The 21950-nt window shown below is 42.8% G+C and overlaps 3 protein-coding genes across 4 annotated transcripts in view; 2 read left to right on the top strand and 1 right to left on the bottom strand.

Moving 5' to 3' along the window:
• LOC118386431 (band 4.1-like protein 5) overlaps positions 1 to 21950 on the top strand; it is a 216691-nt gene that overhangs the window by 70319 nt on the left and 124422 nt on the right. The window lies entirely within an intron of this gene.
• Positions 1 to 21950, top strand: part of ramp1 (receptor activity modifying protein 1) — a 94214-nt gene that overhangs the window by 18890 nt on the left and 53374 nt on the right. The window contains exon 2 of one of the 2 annotated variants that reach the window (XM_035774088.2): positions 1521 to 1589. The exons of the other annotated variant lie outside the window; for it this stretch is intronic. Coding sequence (XP_035629981.1) covers positions 1586 to 1589 — 4 coding nt within the window. The 5' untranslated portion in view covers positions 1521 to 1585. The remainder of the gene's footprint in view (positions 1 to 1520; positions 1590 to 21950) is intronic. 2 annotated transcript variants of the gene reach the window in all.
• Positions 705 to 21950, bottom strand: part of LOC118386372 (NEDD8-conjugating enzyme UBE2F-like) — a 214716-nt gene continuing 193470 nt past the window's right edge. The window contains exon 11 of the mRNA XM_052522922.1: positions 705 to 849. Coding sequence (XP_052378882.1) covers positions 802 to 849 — 48 coding nt within the window. The 3' untranslated portion in view covers positions 705 to 801. The remainder of the gene's footprint in view (positions 850 to 21950) is intronic.

Here is a 21950-nt window from a genome sequence, read left to right as displayed (position 1 = left end):
GCCCAGCCAGAGCCTGGACTTTAACCTGATTCGAACATCTCAGGAGAGACCTGAAAATAGCTGTGCAGCGACGCTCCCCATCCAACCTGACAAAGCTTGAGAGGTTCTGCAGAGAAGAATGTGAGAAACTCCCCAAATACAGGTGTGCCATGCTTGTTGACAAGACTCGAGACTGTAATCATTGCCTAAGGTGCTTCCACAAAGTACTGAGTAAAGGTTCTGAATACATGTGTATTATTTCAGTTTTTATTTATTTATATATATATATATATATATATATATATACATTTGCTAACATTTCTAAAAACCTGTCCTTAATGTTTTGTATACTCAGTGTATATACTGTATCTCTTGTCTGCACCTCTGGCTGTTCTCCTCTCCAGTAACTGTACTTTACCCTGGTGGGATTGATGTGTAGCCTAAAGCTAGGACGATTAAACCGAACATTTGTGACATCGACTATACAGATCACTTATCGCAGGCATTTAGCTTATATCGTTCATTATGATACAGTGAGGGGAAAAAAGTATTTGATCCCCTGCTGATTTTGTACGTTTGCCCCCTGACAAAGACATGATCAGTCTATAATTTTAATGGTAGATTAATTTGAACAGTGAGACAGAATAACAACAAATACATCCAGAAAAACGCATGTCAAAAATGTTATATAAATTTATTTGCATTTTAATGAGGGAATTAAGCATTTTATACATTGTATGTGTGATGTTTACCTGTATTTTTGTATAGGCCTACATATATAACCCATGGCGTATAGGAGATAACCTTCGTCTGATGGGACGTTCATTGGGACCTCTCCATCTGCAAACAGGCTTTCACAGCTTTCCACAGCTGAGGACAGAAAACATTAAAAAAACAAAAACAGGATTCATTATACTCAAATTAGACAGCACTGAATATTATCTTGCTATAATCTCCTCAACATTTTCCACTTTAGGGACTGGAACTGGAGAATCTTTTCATAGTGTCCTCCCACAAAATGACCTGCCCTATCCAGTAGCCTACACTCTCTATTTACCCTATCCAGTAGCCTACACTCTCTATTTACCCTATCCAGTAGCCTACACTCTCTATTTACCCTATCCAGTAGCCTACACTCTCTATTTACCGAGAGCGGTAGCCGCAATTTCACCCTCTTCCATGGCTGTTATCTACAAATGCATTTGGATTTTAATTCACAATGATTACATCAAGATAGCTAGCTAATAGAAAGTTAGTTAGCTGATGACATTTAATTAACTTAGCTAAGCTTGTTATTTTTTAAAACTATTTTCTACATTGTAGAATAATAGTGACAACATCAAAACTATGAAATGACACATATGGAATCATGTAGTAACCAAAGAAGTGTTAAACAAATCAAAATATATTTGAGATTCTTCAAAGTAGCCACGCTTTGCCTTGATGACAGCTTTGTGCACTTTTTGTTAACGTCTACACTATTGCAGTAAAATAATGTGTTTGATGTTTTGTTTTTGTGTCCATATGACCGATTCTGTCAGAGGAAGAAACAAGTTGAAACCGCTCGTCAGAGAGGAAGAGGTGATCTGTGGTAGGGGCTTGGTGAATGTGTAAGTTTCACACAGCCGACAGTCATTGCACACAGCACAGTAGCGGAGGAACCAAAACAACATGAGCGGCCTATACAGGCATGTGGAATATCGCACCAAAACATACATTCTAATTAGTCTAATTAATGAAGTATATTGCCTAGCCTACAAAGTGGCCTCCTGTAGCTAGCTTATAATACATCGGGTTTTTTTATGTAAAAAAAAATCTATTTACTTACTTGAATAGGTTCTCCTACTGTCTCCATTTTTTTGGTGTCCTTACATAAACAAAATAAAGGGCAATCTTCACAATATTTGTGGTGGTAGCAAAGTGCAGCCAGCAGCCATGTGGACAAGGACAAGTGTTTGTCACCAGAACGGTTTATAATGTGTAGAATATGTTTGAATTTACCAGCATAATCCACTTTCAAATTCAATAACTATGAAAGACTGTCGGCCACACTTTAATAACTTGAAAACTAGCACCTGATACTAGCATATGCTACAACAACAACCTGCACGGAAAACAGTGATGCACATAACACTCAGCAGCCCATCTACGGGCGTGTGGGGCAAGGTCCTTGACATCTAACATCCAATCCAAATCTTGCTGCTGGGAGCCAGCGGACCATTCAAACCGTTTTTCCAAAACAAAATTATCCAGACCTCCCCCGGAGGCGCGACAACGACATGATTTTTGAGTTATGGCAAAGCAAGACTAAGGGAATAGAAATTAGCTGAAAATGAAAGGCTCATTTTTCTCAGGACTCCAAAGCTTATGAATATATGCGTCTGTGTGAATGTTGTTGGAGTTTCTGTTGACAGCTCGTATCATATCAAGAGGTCTCCACAGAGGAAAACAGACAGGGCTCCTGACAGCTAGGGGCCGGGGGCAGGAACAGGCTCACTCCGCTCTGCGCTAATCATGACATCACCACCCCTTTCCTTTCCTCTCCCAAAACAACTCTGATACATTGTGGAATTGTATTCATCCACCTCCATCCCACTCTGTTTCTCCTCTGTCTTTCTCTGTTGTGTCTGTGCCGTGAGGTGTCTCTCATCCAGTAGTGGGGACTACCTTTGCCAGCCAGCCAGCCAACAAGCCAGCCCGCAAGCAAGCCAGCCAGCAAGCAAGCCAGCCAGCCACGCAGCCAGCCAGCAAGCAAAAAAAACTCTGACAGCTATTTTCTTTTTACTATGAATCTTAATCTATTGTGTACACCAGAAAGTGAGTGGCTTTGGGCTATTATTGTTCAGTCAAACATCTACCACTGCTGTGCTGGAACCATTAAATTGGGCTGCTGCTGTATGAGTAATGAGTTTAATCACCTCTATACAGATGAAGTCAAATGCTGCAGGAGTCCCAACAGTATTGGCTTTCTGCTCAGCTCTCTGAGATAGACACAGAGGCTTTGTAGAGGCTGTGTTTGGGTTGCATGTGTAGGTATTCCTGTGTCCATCGTCCATCCCCCAACAAATTATTGGCAACAAATGGGGAGAGAGAGAGAGAGCAGGGCAGGCTGTCTGTGTTTCACCGCTGGCTGGCAGCTGCAGGACCTAATGGGGATGTGGAAGGTGTAATGGGTGTGAGTGATCTATCACCAGCAACACACAGAGGTGACAGATCAGTGCCACAACAATTATCATAACACACAGGGTATACAGAACCTTCAGAAAGTATTCATACCCCTTGACTTATTCCACATGTTGTTGTTACAGCCTGAATTCAAAATGGATTCAATTGATTTTTTTTATTTCACCAATCTACACACACTACCCCATAATGACAAAGTGAAAACATGTTTTTAGAAATCTTTAGAAATTGATTGAAAATGAAATACAGAAATATCTAATTGACATAAGTATTCACACCCCTGAATCAATACATGTCAGAATCCCCTTTGGCAGTGACCACAGCTGTGAGTCTTTCTGGGTACATCTCTAAGAGTGATTACAGCTGTGAGTCTTTCTGGGTACATCTCTAAGAGTGATTACAGCTGTGAGTCTTTCTGGGTACATCTCTAAGAGTGATTACAGCTGTGAGTCTTTCTGGGTACATCTCTAAGAGTGATTACAGCTGTGAGTCTTTCTGGGTACATCTCTAAGAGTGATTACAGCTGTGAGTCTTTCTGGGTACATCTCTAAGAGTGATTACAGCTGTGAGTCTTTTTGGGTACATCTCTAAGAGTGATTACAGCTGTGAGTCTTTCTGGGTACATCTCTAAGAGTGATTACAGCTGTGAGTCTTTCTGGGTACGTCTCTAAGAGCTTTGCACACCTGGATTTTACAGTATTTGCTCAGTCTTCTTTTCAAAATTCTTCAAGCTCTGTCACATTGGTTGTTGATCATTGTTTGCAATGGCAGACGTATCATTAGGCTGAAGAAGCAATTGCCTCACATCATCAAGGGGTCTCATGAGCTGGGCATAAAACAAATATATATTTTAAACAACAAAATATTATTTCTCTGCCTTCTGCATCATCCGCGGTGTAAGGTGGCCGAGCTACAGCGGTGTTTGTCAGACCAGGAGACGTTCCCAAAATTGGTCATCTCATTTTGAACGGCTCTCTACACCCCTCTATGGAACTGGGAGAAGGGGAGTCTCACCAACAGTAAGGAGTTCACCGTTTTGTTCTACGACCCCACAAGTGCCACGAGACTTGAAGGTACTGGGCTGAGAAATGAATGGAAATGAATAAGGCATTTCCACATAAAAGGTAGATGGGTAATTCAACGATTCCTCTTTCCTGAGCTCTCAGAAATGAGAGACACTTCAAAACATACTTTTATTTACTATCAAAAGGAAGTATCTGTTTTTCCGTGTATGAATCTGTTATTAAACGCGTTTCTATGGGCTAAAGCAGTAAGGCCAAATTCAATGTTTCATCAAATCATTTTTGAATATACACTGCTCAAAAAAAATAAAGGGAACACTTAAACAACACAATGTAACTCCAAGTCAATCACACTTCTGTGAAATCAAACTGTCCACTTAAGAAGCAACACTGATTGACAATAAATTTCACATGCTGTTGTGCAAATGGAATAGACAACAGGTGGAAATTATAGGCAATTAGTAAGACACCAGCACACCAGAGACTCCTGTGGCGGGCCGGGAGCAGTGCGCACTAACCAAGGTTGCCAGGTGCACAGTGTTTCCTCCGACACATTGGTGTGGCTGGCTTCCGGTTTGGAGGGAGCTGTGTTAAGAAGCAGTGCGGCTTGGTTGGGTTGTGTATCGGAGGATGCATGACTTTGAACCTTCGTCTCTCCCGAGCCCGTACGGGAGTTGTAGCGATGAGACAAGATAGTAGCTACTAAAACAATTTGATACCACAAAATTGGGGAGAACAAGGGCTAAAAAAAAACCTTGGAAAAAGAAAAAAAACTCAAACTTTCACTGTCATCTTGTTAAGCAACTTCACTGTTGATAAGCAACAGTCGTGGCCAAAAGTTTTGAGAATGACACAAATATTCATTTCCACAAAGTCTGCTGCTTCAGTGTCTTTCGATATTTTTGTCAGATGTTACTATGGAATACTCAAGTATAATTACAAGCATTTCATAAATGTCAAAGGCTTTTATTGACAATTACATGAAGTTGATGCAAGAGTCAATATTTTCAGTGTTGACCCTTTTTTTCAAGACCTCTGCAATCTGCTCTGGCATGCTGTCAATTAACTTCTGGGCCACATGCTGACTGATGGCAGCCCATTCTTGCATAATCAATGCTTGGAGTTTGTCAGAATTTGTGGGTTTTATTTGTCCACCCGCCTCTTGAGGATTGACCACAAGTTCTCAATAGGATTAAGGTCTGGGGAGTTTCCTGGCCATGGACCCAAAAAATCAATGTATTGTTCCCTGAGCCACTTAGTTATCACTTTTGCCTTATGGCAAGGTGCTCCATCATGCTGGAAAAGGCATTGTTCATCACCAAACTGTTCCTGGATGGTTGGGAGAAGTTGCTCTCAGAGGATGTGTTGGTACCATTCTTTATTCAGTGCTGTGTTCTTAGGCAGAATTGTGAGTGAGCCCACTCCCTTGGCTGAGAAGCAACCCCACACATGAATGGTCTCAGAATGGTTTACTGTTGGCATGACACAGGACTGATGGTAGCGCTCACCTTGTCTTCTCCGGACAAGCTTTTTTCCGGATGCACCAAACAATTGGATGCCCCAAACCGTGGATTGATGGCAGCATTCATGCAAAACTGAAAGCGCAAACCACTGCTTTTAACCAGGGCCAGGTGACCGGAAACATGACCGAATACAAGCAGTGTAGCTATTCCCTCTGCAAGGCAATCAAACAAGCTAAGCATCAGTATGGAGACAAAGTAGAGTCGCAATTCAACAGCTCAGACACGCGAGGTATGTGGCAGGGTCTACAGTCAATCATGGGCTACAAAAAGAAAACCAGCCCTGTCACGGACCAGGATGTCCTGCTCCCAGACAAACTAAACAACTTCTTTGCTCGCTTTGTGGACAATACAGTGCCAACGACACGGCCCGCTACCAAAACCTGCGGGCTCTCCTTCACCGCAGCCAACATGAGTAAAGCATTTAAATGTGTTAACCCTCACAAGGCTGCCGGCCCAGACGGCATCCCTAGCCGCAACCTCAGAGCACACGCAGACCAGCTGGCTGGTGTGTTTACGAACATATTCAATCAACCCTTATCTCAGTCTGCCGTTCCCACATGCTTCAAGAGGGCCACCATTATTCCAGTTCCCAAGAAAGCTAAGGTAAATGAGCTAAACGACTACCACCCGTGGCACTCACCTCTGTCATCATGAAGTGCTTTGAGAGATTAGTCAAGGATCATATCACCTCCATCCTACCTGACACCCTAGACCAACTCCAAGTTGCTTACCGCCACAATAGGTCCATAGACGACGCAATCGCAATCACACTGCACACTGCCCTATCTTGACATGAGGAATACCTATGCAAGAATGCTGTTCATCGACTACAGCTCAGCATTTAACACCATAGTACCCTCCAAACTCGTCATTAAGATCCAGACACTGGGTCTCAACACCGCCCTTTAGCAACTGGGTCCTGGACTTCCTGACGGGCCGCCCCCAGTCTCCACCCCGCTGATCCACAACACTGGGGCCCCACAAGTGTGCGTTCTCAGCCCTCTCCTGTACTCCCTGTTCACCCATGACTGAGTGGCCATGCACGCCTCCAACTCAATCATCAAGTTTGCAGACGACACGACAGTGGTAGGCTTGATTACCAACAACAATGACGAGACGGCCTACAGGGAGGAGGTGAGGGCCTTCGGAGTGTGGTGTCAGGATAATAACCTCACACTCAACGTCAACAAAACAAAGGAGATGATCGTGGACTTCAGGAAACAGTAGAGGGAGCACCCCCCTATCCACATCAACGGGACAGTAGTGGAGAAGGTGGAAAGTTTTAAGTTCCTCGGCGTACACATCACGGACAAACTGAAATTATCTAACCACACAGACAGTGGTGAAGAAGGCGCAACAGCGCCTCTTCAACCTCAGGAAGCTGAAGAAATTTGGCTTGTCACCAAAAACACTCATATACTTTTACAGATGCACAATCGAGAGCATCCTGTCGGGCTGTATCACCGCCTGGTACGGCAACTTCTCTGCCCACAACCGTAAGGCTCTCCAGAGGGTAGTGAGGTCTGCATAACGCATCACCGGGGGCAAACTACCTGCCCTCCAGGACACCTACACCACCTGATGTCACAGGAAGGCCAAAAAGATCATCAAGGATAACAACCACCCGAGCCACTGCCTGTTAACCCCGCTATCATCCAGAAGGCGAGGTCAGTACAGGTGCATCATAGTTTGGACCGAGACATTGAGTGGCTGCTGCCAACATACTGACTCAAATTCTAGCCACTTTAATAATTACAAATTGGATGTAATGTATCACTAGTCACCTTAAACTATTCCACTTTATATAATGTTTACATACCCTACATTACTCATCTCATATGTATTTACTGTACTCTATACCATCTACTGCATCTTGCCTATGCCGTTCGGCCATCGCTCATCCATATATATATTTATGTACATATTCTTATTCATTCCTTTACACTTGTGTGTATAAGGTAGTTGTGAAATTGTTAGATTACTTGTTAGATATTACTGCACTGTCGGAACTAGAAGCACAAGAATTTCGCTACACTCGCATTAACATCTTCTAACCATGTGTATGTGACAAGTAAAATTTGATTTATACAGATACATACATACATACATACATACATACATACATACATACATACATACATACATACATACATACATACATACATACATATACAAAGTATTGAGATAAACTTTTGTTATTGACCAAATACTTATTTTCCACCATAATTTGCAAATAAATTCATTAAAAATCCTACAATGTGCTTTTCAGGATTTTTTTTTCTCATGTTGTCTGTCATATGACCTATGATGAAAATTACAGGCCTCTCTCATCTTTTTAAGTGGGAGAACTTGCACAATTGGTGGCTGACTAAATACGTTTTTTGCCCCACTGTATATACATACATATATGTACACACATCTTAATTTGTTCTATTTTCCCCTGTATTACCCTCCAACCACCCCTCCCCCAATTATAGCAAACGAGTGAACAACGCCTGTATTATTATTATGTGACTTGTAAATTTCCGCCCAAACTTATTTAGGGCACTTATTGAAGGCACTGTACATCACAGAGACTGTAACACATAGTGTATACATCACAGAGACTGTAACACAGTGTGTACATCACAGAGACTGTAACACAGTGTATACATCACAGAGACTGTAACACATAGTGTATACATCACAGAGACTGTAACACATAGTGTGTACATCACAGAGACTGTAACTCATAGTGTATACATCACAGAGACTGTAACACAGTGTGTACATCACAGAGACTGTAACACATAGTGTATACATCACAGAGACTGTAACACAGTGTATACATCACAGAGACTGTAACACATAGTGTGTACATCACAGAGACTGTAACACATAGTGTGTACATCACAGAGACTGTAACACATAGTGTGTACATCACAGAGACTGTAACTCATAGTGTATACATCACAGAGACTGTAACTCATAGTGTATACATCACAGAGACTGTAACTCATAGTGTATACATCACAGAGACTGTAACTCATAGTGTATACATCAGAGACTGTAACTCATAGTGTATACATCACAGAGACTGTAACACATAGTGTATACATCACAGAGACTGTAACTCATAGTGTGTACATCACAGAGACTGTAACTCATAGTGTATACATCACAGAGACTGTAACACATAGTGTATACATCACAGAGACTGTAACACATAGTGTATACATCACAGAGACTGTAACACAGTGTATACATCACAGAGACTGTAACACATAGTGTGTATACATCACAGAGACTGTAACACAGTGTGTACATCACAGAGACTGTAACACATAATGTGTATACATCACAGAGACTGTAACACAGTGTGTACATCACAGAGACTGTAACACATAATGTGTGTACATCACAGAGACTGTAACACAGTGTGTACATCACAGAGACTGTAACACATAATGTGTGTACATCACAGAGACTGTAACACATAGTTTATACATCACACAGACTGTAACACATAGTGTGTACATCACAGAGACTGTAACACATAATGTGTACATCACAGAGACTGTAACACATAATGTGTGTACATCACAGAGACTGTAACACATAGTTTATACATCACACAGACTGTAACACATAGTGTGTACATCACAGAGACTGTAACACATAGTTTATACATCACAGAGACTGTAACTCATAGTGTATACATCAGAGACTGTAACTCATAGTGTATACATCACAGAGACTGTAACACATAGTGTATACATCACAGAGACTGTAACTCATAGTGTGTACATCACAGAGACTGTAACTCATAGTGTATACATCACAGAGACTGTAACACATAGTGTATACATCACAGAGACTGTAACACATAGTGTATACATCACAGAGACTGTAACACAGTGTATACATCACAGAGACTGTAACACATAATGTATACATCACAGACTGTAACACATAGTTTATACATCACAGAGACTGTAACTCATAGTTTATACATCACAGAGACTGTAACACATAATGTGTACATCACAGACTGTAACACATAGTTTATACATCACAGAGACTGTAACTCATAGTTTATACATCACAGAGACTGTAACACATAGTGGGTACATCACAGAGACTGTAACACATAGTGTATACATCACAGACTGTAACACATAGTTTATACATCACAGAGACTGTAACTCATAGTGTATACATCACAGAGACTGTAACACATAGTGTATACATCACAGACTGTAACACATAGTGTATACATCACAGAGACTGTAACTCATAGTTTATACATCACAGAGACTGTAACACATAGTGGGTACATCACAGAGACTGTAACACATAGTGTATACATCACAGACTGTAACACATAGTTTATACATCACAGAGACTGTAACTCATAGTGTATACATCACAGAGACTGTAACACATAGTGTATACATCACAGAGACTGTAACTCATAGTGTGTACATCACAGAGACTGTAACTCATAGTGTATACATCACAGAGACTGTAACACATAGTGTATACATCACAGAGACTGTAACACATAGTGTATACATCACAGAGACTGTAACACAGTGTATACATCACAGAGACTGTAACACATAATGTATACATCACAGACTGTAACACATAGTTTATACATCACAGAGACTGTAACTCATAGTTTATACATCACAGAGACTGTAACACATAATGTGTACATCACAGACTGTAACACATAGTTTATACATCACAGAGACTGTAACTCATAGTTTATACATCACAGAGACTGTAACACATAGTGGGTACATCACAGAGACTGTAACACATAGTTTATACATCACAGAGACTGTAACTCATAGTGTATACATCACAGAGACTGTAACACATAGTGTATACATCACAGAGACTGTAACTCATAGTGTGTACATCACAGAGACTGTAACTCATAGTGTATACATCACAGAGACTGTAACACATAGTGTATACATCACAGGACTGTAACACATAGTGTATACATCACAGAGACTGTAACACAGTGTATACATCACAGAGACTGTAACACATAATGTATACATCACAGACTGTAACACATAGTTTATACATCACAGAGACTGTAACTCATAGTTTATACATCACAGAGACTGTAACACATAATGTGTACATCACAGACTGTAACACATAGTTTATACATCACAGAGACTGTAACTCATAGTTTATACATCACAGAGACTGTAACACATAGTGGGTACATCACAGAGACTGTAACACATAGTGTATACATCACAGACTGTAACACATAGTTTATACATCACAGAGACTGTAACTCATAGTGTATACATCACAGAGACTGTAACACATAGTGTATACATCACAGACTGTAACACATAGTGTATACATCACAGAGACTGTAACACATAGTGTATACATCACAGACTGTAACACATAGTGTGTACATCACAGAGACTGTAACACATAGTGTGTACATCACAGAGACTGTAACTCATAGTGTATACATCACAGAGATTTGATGTACTGCTTTGTTTGTATGCTTGTTTGGAAAAAGGAAAAAGGCTATTTTATGCTTAAGGGTTAGGGTTATAATTAGGGTTAGGGTTATAATTAGGGTTAGGGTTATAATTAGGGTTAGGGTTATAATTAGGGTTCGGGTTATAATTAGGGGTAGGGTTATAATTAGGGTTAGGGTTATAATTAGGGTTAGGGTTATAATTAGGGTTAGGGTTATAATTAGGGTTAGGGTTATAATTAGGGTTCGGGTTATAATTAGGGGTAGGGTTATAATTAGGGTTAGGGTTATAATTAGGGTTAGGGTTATAATTAGGGTTAGGGTTATAATTAGGGTTAGGGTTATAATTAGGGTTAGGGTTATAATTAGGGTTAGGGTTATAATTAGGGTTAGGGTTATAATTAGGGTTAGGGTTATAATTAGGGGTAGGGTTATAATTAGGGTTAGGGTTATAATTAGGGTTAGGGTTATAATTAGGGTTATAATTAGGGTTAGGGTTATAATTAGGGTTAGGGTTATAATTAGGTTTGGGGTTAAGGTTGGGTTTATGTTTTAAGGGTTGGGTTTTTGGGAAAATAGGATTTTGAATGGGAATCATTTGAAAATATAGACATTAACTTTGTCGTTGTGCAGTTTTTATTGTCTCTTTTCAAAACAGCTGGCCTATAAAATATAACACTAATTAAAATGGATTATAATTCATTTTCTCGCTTATAAATGACAGCTCTCAAACAGTAATGTGTTTGTCAAGTTTAGCCCAGCCACACAGCCATAGCATTCTGTTAGTCAGACTACTGCTTTCCCCCTGAGAATTCCTAATTAAATTGAATGTCATTATTTTTTGTATTTTTTTTGCACCTATGCATTTTGTTGTGTTGAGACAAGTGCATCTCAGTTCTTCACCCTATGGCCATGTAGCTGTGCTGAATTGATATTACTCTATCTGTCAGACTATATGCTCTAGCACACGCAGGACAGGGTGGGAAGGTGGGGGCGATGGGGACATTCAACACTGGAGACAGTTCTTCCACCAATTATTTGGTCGTTATTTTCCCCCAGAGCACGATTGCTTGTCAAGGTGACAAAATCCCATTTGGTGGTGTCTTGATGAATCAGGGGCACATGTTACTATGCAAAGGTCATGAAGGTGAACTGATAGTTCCGTTCTGAGAACAAAAGGTATTGAGGAAGTAATGATCAGATATAATGGTGATTCCTGCCAGGCCAGGCTTCTATCTGGGTTATGTTGGTGGGAGTGGTTCTGGCACTGCTGGGTTTATAATGAGAAGTAGTTCTCAGAGAATCATTTCTAGTGGTTGGACGTTTAGGGGGATGCTTGTGACTGTGTGAAGTGTCCATATGTACAGTGCCTTGCAAAAGCATTCCCCTTGGCGTTTTTCCTATTTTATTGCGTTACAACCTTAATTTTAAATGGATTTTTATTTGGATTTCATGTAATGGACAGACAAAATAGTCCAAATTAGTGAAGTGAACTGAAAAAAAAATTGTTTAAAAAATGTCAAACAAATAAAAAAGTGAAAAGTGGTGCGTGTATATGTATTCACCCTCTTTGCTATGAAGCCCCTAAATAAGATCTGGTGCAACCAATTACCTTCAGAAGTCACATAATTAGTTAAATAAAGTCCACCTGTGTGCAATCTAAGTGTCACATGATCTGTCACATGATCTCAGTATATATACACCTGTTCTGAAAGCTCCCCAGAGTCTGCAACACCACTAAGCAAGGGGCATCACCAAGCAAGTGGCACCATGAAGACCAAGGAGCTCTCCAAACAGGTCAGGGACAAAGTTGTGGAGAAGGGTTGGGTTAGGAAAGAATATTGCACCACAACAAACCTGCCAAGAGAGGGCTGCCCATGAAAACCCACGGACCAGGCAAGGAGGGCATTAATGGTCATTAGTGGTCCTTCTGTGGCTCAGTTGGTAGAAGCATAGAGCTTGTAACGCCAGGGTAGTGGGTTCGATTCCGGGACCACCCATAATAAAAATGTTGCACACATGACTGTAAAGTGGTAGGCATTGGATAAAAGCGTCAGCTAAATGGCATATATATATTATATTATTATATATAATCAGAGAAGCAACAGAGACCAAAGATAACCCTGAAGGAGCTGCAACGCTCCATAGCGGAGATTGGAGTATCTGTCCATAGGACCACTTTAAGCCATACACTCCACAGATCTGGGCTTTACGGAAGAGTGACCAGAAACAATGCCATTGCTTTAGGAAAAAAATAAGCAAACACATTTGGTGTTCTCCAAAAGGCATGTCGGTGACTCCCCAAAAATATGGAAGAAGGTACTCTGGTCAGATGAGACAAAAATGTATAAATGAATAATGAATAAATTAGGGTGTGGCGGAGGTGGTCTACAGATACACCAGATTCGGACCCTGATTCCACTACCTTTACGCGCGAGGAAACCATGAATAAGTTCTGGTGACTCTACCAGTTCCAAGAAGAAACAGCACTTTATTTTATTTTTCCGATAGAAATAACATCATTCTCCATGCACTGTAATGCACAACTTGATAAGAGCTAGGTAAATGAGTATTCCGTTTGGATAAGGCAATTATAAATTAAATTTGTTTTATATATATTTTATCTTATAATATGGGGAGACAAATGTGAAACCAGTCACATGGCAGCAAACTGAAGCATATCAACATATCACTTTTCCAACAGTGAAGTTTATGAAATGCTGTGCCAGAATAACAATTGTACGACCTTTTAACTTACAGGGATGGACACACTTAATTATACGCTACCCCGACTTGATTTGTTTCCTATCATGTTAAATATTAGTCACTATAAGTATCGACCGTCAGTAGACCTAATAACCACATATTCAACTGCCAGTTTACTGTTAGTTCCCTTATGTTGGTATAGCCTACATTATCATTCCATTACTGTTAGTTCCCGTATGTTGGTATAGCCTACATTATCATTCCATATAATTACCCTTCAGTTGGTATAGCCTACATTATCATTCCATTACTGTTAGTTCCCTTATGTTGGTATAGCCTACATTATCATTCCATTACTGTTAGTTCCCTTATGTTGGTATAGCCTACATTATCATTCCATATAATTACCCTTCAGTTGGTATAGCCTACATTATCATTCCATTACTGTTAGTTCCCTTCAGTTGGTATAGCCTACATTATCATTCCATTACTGTTAGTTCCCTTATGTTGGTATAGCCTACATTATCATTCCATTACTGTTAGTTCCCTTATGTTGGTATAGCCTACATTATCATTCCATATAATTACCCTTCAGTTGGAAAATTCTACATTATCATTCCATATAATTACATTGTTTCCTTTACCTTCATTAGCTTCCTCTGTAAACTCTGTCACTGCTGTGTGGTTGTTGCTGAGTGTCATTAGTAACAGTTGATAATCTAACAACAACAAAAATGTAGGCAATGAAATTGTTATGGAGCAGAGCACAGACCAAGTCGTAACAGTTTGAACACGACGCATAGCACAATACTCAGCTGTCATCACACATGGTTAGTGTAGGCAATAGAGCATAGCCTACTATTGTACACTACTTTCCCTATCATAATTCTATATACACTAGTCTTCCAACATTATCATGGGTTAAAGAACTGAATGTGGCAATGTTAAAAATTAATCAAACCACCCTTTTCTTTCTTTCGTGCGGAAAGGCTCTCAAAAACAGTTTTTCTTTTTTTTTCATAAATACTTTCCTAACCCTAAATAATCTACACGATCAGAGTATTTTTTTAAATCTACCAAATTGGTGCTGAAACAGAGACTTATATGCATGTATTTAGATGGCTTTCTATTCTGAATCTGTTCTCTCGATAAATTCTATCGAGTTTGACGACAAAATTCTAACTAACAGGTACACCGTATTTAAAGGGAGGCTTAAGGTAAATTTACTGAAAACCCCTTTGAATGAAAACTCCATAAGAACATCTGTTGGGCAGCTAGTGGTAGAGTTTTCAGCAGTTGAATTACATTTATTCAGTGCGCGCAAGGGAACCACGCCTGCAAAGCCCATTACGCACCTTCAAATAAAATAAAATCAAACGTTTATTTATTTGTTACTCGATAGCGTGGGCCAGGTGAATCTGGATAGGGAGTAGGTCTCATTGAGTGGCTCAATGAGTGAACAGTGTTTTACCTATTTCTTCACAGTATAATGGACTACTGAAAAAGTTATACCGGCAAAAGTTTGTCAGCTTTATCAGTGCATTGGTGTGGCTGGCTTCTGGGTTGGATGCGCGCTGTGTTATTAAGAAGCAGTGCGGCTTGGTTGGGTTGTGTATCGGAGGACGCATGACTTTCAACCTTCCTCTCTCCCGAGCCCGTATGGGAGTTGTAGCGATGAGACAAGATAGTAGCTGCTAAACAATTGGATACCACGAAATTGTGGAGAAAAAGGGGTCAAATTCAAAACATTAAATGTAAAAATAAAAAAATATAATTAAAAATGGCTCCCTGGAGCGCAGTGAATTCAAAGGTCCAGGAACATGAAGTCTCAGTCAGATTGAGGACAGTGTTAGAGCAGGAATGTGTCCCAAATGGCACTCTATCCCCTATGGGCCCTCTTCGGCAGTCGTGCACTATGGGCCCTCTTCGGCAGTCGTGCACTATGGGCCCTCTTCGGCAGTCGTGCACTATGGGCCCTCTTCGGCAGTCGTGCACTATGGGCCCTGGTCAGAAGTCGTGCACTATGGGCCCTGGTCAGAAGTCGTGCACTATGGGCACTGGTCAGAAGTCGTGCACTATGGGCCCTGGTCAGAAGTCGTGCACTATGGGCCCTGGTCAGAAGTCGTGCACTATGGGCCCTGGTCAGAAGTCGTGCACTATGGGCCCTGGTCAGAAGTCGTGCACTATGGGCCCTGGTCAGAAGTCGTGCACTATGGGCCCTGGTCAGAAGTCGTGCACTATGGGCCCTGGTCAGAAGTCGTGCACTATGGGCCCTGGTCAGAAGTCGGCACTATGGGCCCTGGTCAGAAGTCGTGCACTATGGGCCCTGGTCAGAAGTCGTGCACTATGGGCCCTGGTCAGAAGTCGGCACTATGGGCCCTGGTCAGAAGTCGGCACTATGGGCCCTGGTCAGAAGTCGTGCACTATGGGCCCTGGTCAGAAGTCGTGCACTATGGGCCCTCTTCGGCAGTCGTGCACTATGGGCCCTGGTCAGAAGTCGGCACTATGGGCACTGGTCAGAAGTCGGCACTATGGGCCCTGGTCAGAAGTCGTGCACTATGGGCCCTCTTCGGCAGTCGTGCACTATGGGCCCTGGTCAGAAGTCGGCACTATGGGCCCTGGTCAGAAGTCGGCACTATGGGCCCTGGTCAGAAGTCGGCACTATGGGCCCTGGTCAGAAGTCGGCACTATGGGCCCTGGTCAGAAGTCGTGCACTATGGGCCCTGGTCAGAAGTCGGCACTATGGGCCCTGGTCAGAAGTCGTGCACTATGGGCCCTCTTCGGCAGTCGTGCACTATGGGCCCTGGTCAGAAGTCGGCACTATGGGCCCTGGTCAGAAGTCGGCACTATGGGCCCTGGTCAGAAGTCGTGCACTATGGGCCCTGGTCAGAAGTCGTGCACTATGGGCCCTGGTCAGAAGTCGTGCACTATGGGCCCTGGTCAGAAGTCGGCACTATGGGCCCTGGTCAGAAGTCGTGCACTATGGGCCCTGGTCAGAAGTCGTGCACTATGGGCCCTGGTCAGAAGTCGTGCACTATGGGCCCTGGTCAGAAGTAGTACATCATATAGGTATCAGGTGCCATTTGAGATGAAGCAGGTTCAGGTTACACACCCTAAGTACCGGAGTTTCCGGACAACTTAATGACCAGGTCCCATTCTCCCTGGGCAGCCTGAGGGTGATAGGGAAGAGACTCAGGACCCAGTTGCATAAAGTAGCTTTGGGTAATATTATCTTATCTTTACTTTGACAGACTTTACGGTATGTTGTCCTTAAAAAAAGAACACTAGCAACATTTTTATCACATTCTTGCCGGGATAAGTCTTACATATCTCCTGTGCACACGCTGGCATGTTTAGACGTGGGACTAGACGTGGGACCAGACGTGGGACTAGACGTGGGATTAGACGTGGGACCAGACGTGGGACCAGACGTGGGACCAGACGTGGGACCAGACGTGGGACCAGACGTGGGACCAGACGTGGGACTAGACGTGGGACTAGACGTGGGACCAGACGTGGGACCAGACGTGGGACTAGACGTGGGACCAGACGTGGGACTAGACGTGGGACCAGACGTGGGACCAGACGTGGGACCAGACGTGGGACCAGACGTGGGACCAGACGTGGGACTAGACGTGGGACCAGACGTGGGACTAGACGTGGGACCAGACGTGGGACCAGACGTGGGACTAGACGTGGGGACCAGACGTGGGACTAGACGTGGGAACAGACGTGGGACCAGACGTGGGACTAGACGTGGGACCAGACGTGGGACCAGACGTGGGACCAGACGTGGGACTAGACGTGGGACCAGACGTGGGACTAGACGTGGGACCAGACGTGGGACTAGACGTGGGACCAGACGTGGGACCAGACGTGGGACTAGACGTGGGACCAGACGTGGGACCAGACGTGGGACTAGACATGGGACTAGACGTGGGACTAGACGTGGGACTAGACATGGGATTAGACGTGGGACCAGACGTGGGACTAGACGTGGGACCAGACGTGGGACCAGACGTGGGACCAGACGTGGGACCAGACGTGGGACCAGACGTGGGACCAGACGTGGGACTAGACATGGGACTAGACGTGGGACTAGACGTGGGACTAGACATGGGACCAGACGTGGGTCGATGTGTCTATTTGAGTAAATACATTGAATATAAACCATTACAAAGAAACCAAATATTATAAGACTAATCAAATGTATTTTCAAAACAATAGAATAGCATATTTTGAGTTGAATGATGTTACTGGTCTGTGCAGTCTATAGGCTACATGACTGCGCCATGCACAGGAAATCAATAGTTACACGTCGACACAGATGTGTTTTATAGTAGGCTTCGAATACAAGGAAATATAAAAGAATAAAATACAATTCATATTTTTCCCACACAATTCGCGTCACGGCTAGTGTAAACATGTGGAACCACTGTCATATAAAAGAAAATGTGATATTTTGGAACAGAGCCAATGCTTTTTTGACCAACGCTTCATCTCTTTCCTACCCTCACACCACTTAGGGAGCAGGCATGGGGTCTTACATTGAGAGTATTATGATACTGACAGGAAATAATAGCTATCCTATTGTTAGATATTACTGCACGGTCGGAACTAGAAGCACAAGCATTTCGCTACACTCACATTAACATCTGCTCACCATGTGTATGTGACCAATAACATTTGATTTGATTTTCTCATGTTTATATTTCACAATCTCCACAGGCTTTTGAATGTGCCTGTACTGACCGAGCAAAAAAATAATAGCCCTACACTTGATTTAGGCTACATTATAGCATGCTAAATGGTTCTGATCGTAGATGAGCTATACCACTTCAACTATAGCCCAGCCAGAGAAAAACAAATATACAGACATTTAGTGAAACAAAATCACATTGATTGGTTAAGATAATTCGTAGGGTTGGGAGTAGGCCTAGGCTTACTAAGTGACCACGAGTGAAGAGAAAAGTAATCCACTTGTTAAGCTACATAACATGCTGCCATAATGTTCTGATCAGAGATAATACATGATCAAACTAGACAAGATGATCGTGAGCAGCACTCACCTCAACTTAGCTAACAGTTCCACAGCCTAATTGTAGCCTAATCAATATCCAAATGGATATTCAATGAAAAGGATCAGTCAATGTCAGATTGTTAAATCCCCACACTAGCCTCAAAGCAGTGCCAAGCGGTTCAGAAACAGTTTACCACAAGTAGGCTATTGCTTCAAATGTATTAGAACACTTAGATGCCTTTCAAAAATGTGATGCCTTCGATTGCATAAGCATATACTTTATTCCGGTATTTTCGTCACTCAGTAATATTTATTCCCACATTAATTAATTCCGGATCCATCCATGTTGGTTAAGAAAACAATGCGTGTGGTGGGCTACGAGAAGAGATGGGTGAAGTGACATTAAGATCCTTTTTTGGTTAATTGTACACAAAGTCCTGTGCCTTCTGCTGTTAACCCAACCGATGGTTCGCCGCCTCAGCATAACGGTTACATTTCAAACTAAGCCGTAGGCAGAACTTTAAGGCAGTCATGACTAGGCCGGGTGGCGGAGATAAAAGTAGAAGCTTTGTTGCTGGCAATACCTTTCATATTACAGTGCCCAATTTTGTTAGGTTACAGATTTATTCTAAAATGTATTAAATAGTTTTTTTTCCCTCTCACCAGTCTACACACAATACCCCATAACGACAAAGCAAAACCAGTTAAAAAAATAAATAAATTGTGCAAATGTATAAAAAAATGTAAAACGGAAATATTACATTTACATAAGTATTCAGACCCTTTACTCAGTTGAAGCACTGTTGGCAGCGATTACAACCTTGAGTCTTCTTGGGTATGATGCTACAAGCTTGGCACGTCTGTAGATCCTTGCAGATCCTCTCAAGCTCTGTCAGGTTGGATGGGGAGTGTTGCTGCACAGCTATTTTCAGGTTTCTCCAGAGATGTTCGATCAGGTTAAAATCCGGGCTCTGGCTGGGCCACTCAAGGACATTCAAAGACTTGTCCTGAAGCCACTCCCGTGTTGTCTTGGCTGTGTGCTTAGAGTCATTGTATTGTTGGAAGGTGAACCTTCATCCCAGTCTGAGGTCCTGAGTGCTCTGGAGCAAGTTTTCATCAAGGATCTCTCTGTACTTAATTCTGTTAATCTTTTCCTCGATCCTGACTAGTATCCCAGTCCCTGCCACTAAAACACATCCCCACAGCATGATGCTGCCATCGCCATGCTTCACCGTAGGGATGGTGCAATGTTTCCTCCAGATGTGACGCTTGGTATTCAAGAGTTCAATCTTGGTTTCATCAGACCAGAGAATTTTGGTAGTTCCCAACTTCTTCCATTTCAGAATGATGGTGGCCACTGTGTTCTTGGGGACCTTCAATGCTACATAAATGTTTTTGTACCCTTCCCCAGATCTTTGCCTCACCTCGACACAATCCTGTCTTGGAGCTCTTACGGACAATTCCTTCGACCTCTTGGCTTGGTTTTTGCTCTGACATGCACTGTCAACTGTGGGACCTTATAGGTGTGTGCCTTTCCAAATCATGTCCAATCAATTGAATTTACTACAGGTGGACTCCAATCAAGTTGTAGAAACATCTCAAGGATGATCAATAAAAACAGGATGCACCTGAGATCAATTTCGAGTCTCATAACAACGGGTCTGAATATTTGCAAAATATTCTAAAAACCTGTTTTCGCTTCGTCATTATGGGGTATTGTGTGTAGATTGATGAGAAATTGTTTTATTTAATACATTTTAGAATAAGGCTGTAACCTAACAAAATGTGGAAAAAGTCAAGAGGTCTGAATTCTTTCCGAATTCACTGTATAAAGAAAAGTCTGCAAAAAGTTGGCGGGATGCTAAAGTGTGGCGGAAAAACGTCTTGAAAGGTGTGTGAGAGTGACAGACAATCTGGTCGCTTTAAAACCATCCAGACTTGTGATAAATGGTATTTGAATTTCAGAATTCCCCTCAAAAACACTTACACAGAAGGAGACAGGAAGGGTTTTTAGACCCTGTCTTGGTGACCATGTTTGGGGTAGAGGACCTGTGGCCGTGACCATTGTTGGGGTAGAGACCCTGTCTTGGTGACCATTGTTGGGGTAGAGACCCTGTCTTGGTGACTATGGTTGGGGTAGAGACCCTGTCTTGGTGACCATGGTTGGGGTAGAGACCCTGTCTTGGTGACCATGGTTGGGGTAGAGGACCTGTCTTGGTGACCATGGTTGGGGTAGAGACCCTGTCTTGGTGACCATGGTTGGGGTAGAGACCCTGTCTTGGTGACCATGGTTGGGGTAGAGACCCTGTCTTGGTGACCATGGTTGGGGTAGAGACCCTGTCTTGGTGACCATGGTTGGGGTAGAGACCCTGTCTTGGTGACTATGGTTGGGGTAGAGACCCTGTCTTGGTGACCATGGTTGGGGTAGAGACCCTGTCTTGGTGACCATGGTTGGGGTAGAGACCCTGTCTTGGTGACCATGGTTGGGGTAGAGACCCTGTCTTGGTGACCATGGTTGGGGTAGAGACCCTGTCTTGGTGACCATGGTTGGGGTAGAGGACCTGTCTTGGTGACCATGGTTGGGGTAGAGACCCTGTCTTGGTGACCATGGTTGGGGTAGAGACCTGTCCTGGTGACCATGGTTGGGGTAGAGACCCTGTCTTGGTGACCTTGGTTGGGGTAGAGGACCCTGTCTTGGTGACCATGGTTGGGGTAGAGGACCCTGTCTTGGTGACTATGGTTGGGGTAGAGACCTGTCCTGGTGACCATGATTGGGGTAGAGGACCCTGTCTTGGTGACCATGGTTGGGGTAGAGACCCTGTCTTGGTGACCATGGTTGGGGTAGAGACCCTGTCTTGGTGACCATGGTTGGGGTAGAGACCCTGTCTTGGTGACCATGGTTGGGGTAGAGACCCTGTCTTGGTGACCATGGTTGGGGTAGAGGACCTGTCTTGGTGACCATGGTTGGGGTAGAGACCCTGTCTTGGTGACCATGGTTGGGGTAGAGACCC

The sequence above is a fragment of the Oncorhynchus keta genome, chromosome 7 (assembly GCF_023373465.1).
Source record: "Oncorhynchus keta strain PuntledgeMale-10-30-2019 chromosome 7, Oket_V2, whole genome shotgun sequence".
NCBI lineage: Eukaryota > Metazoa > Chordata > Actinopteri > Salmoniformes > Salmonidae > Oncorhynchus > Oncorhynchus keta.
Note: the sequence above shows the minus strand (reverse complement) of the source record. Positions and strands in the feature narration are given on the sequence as shown.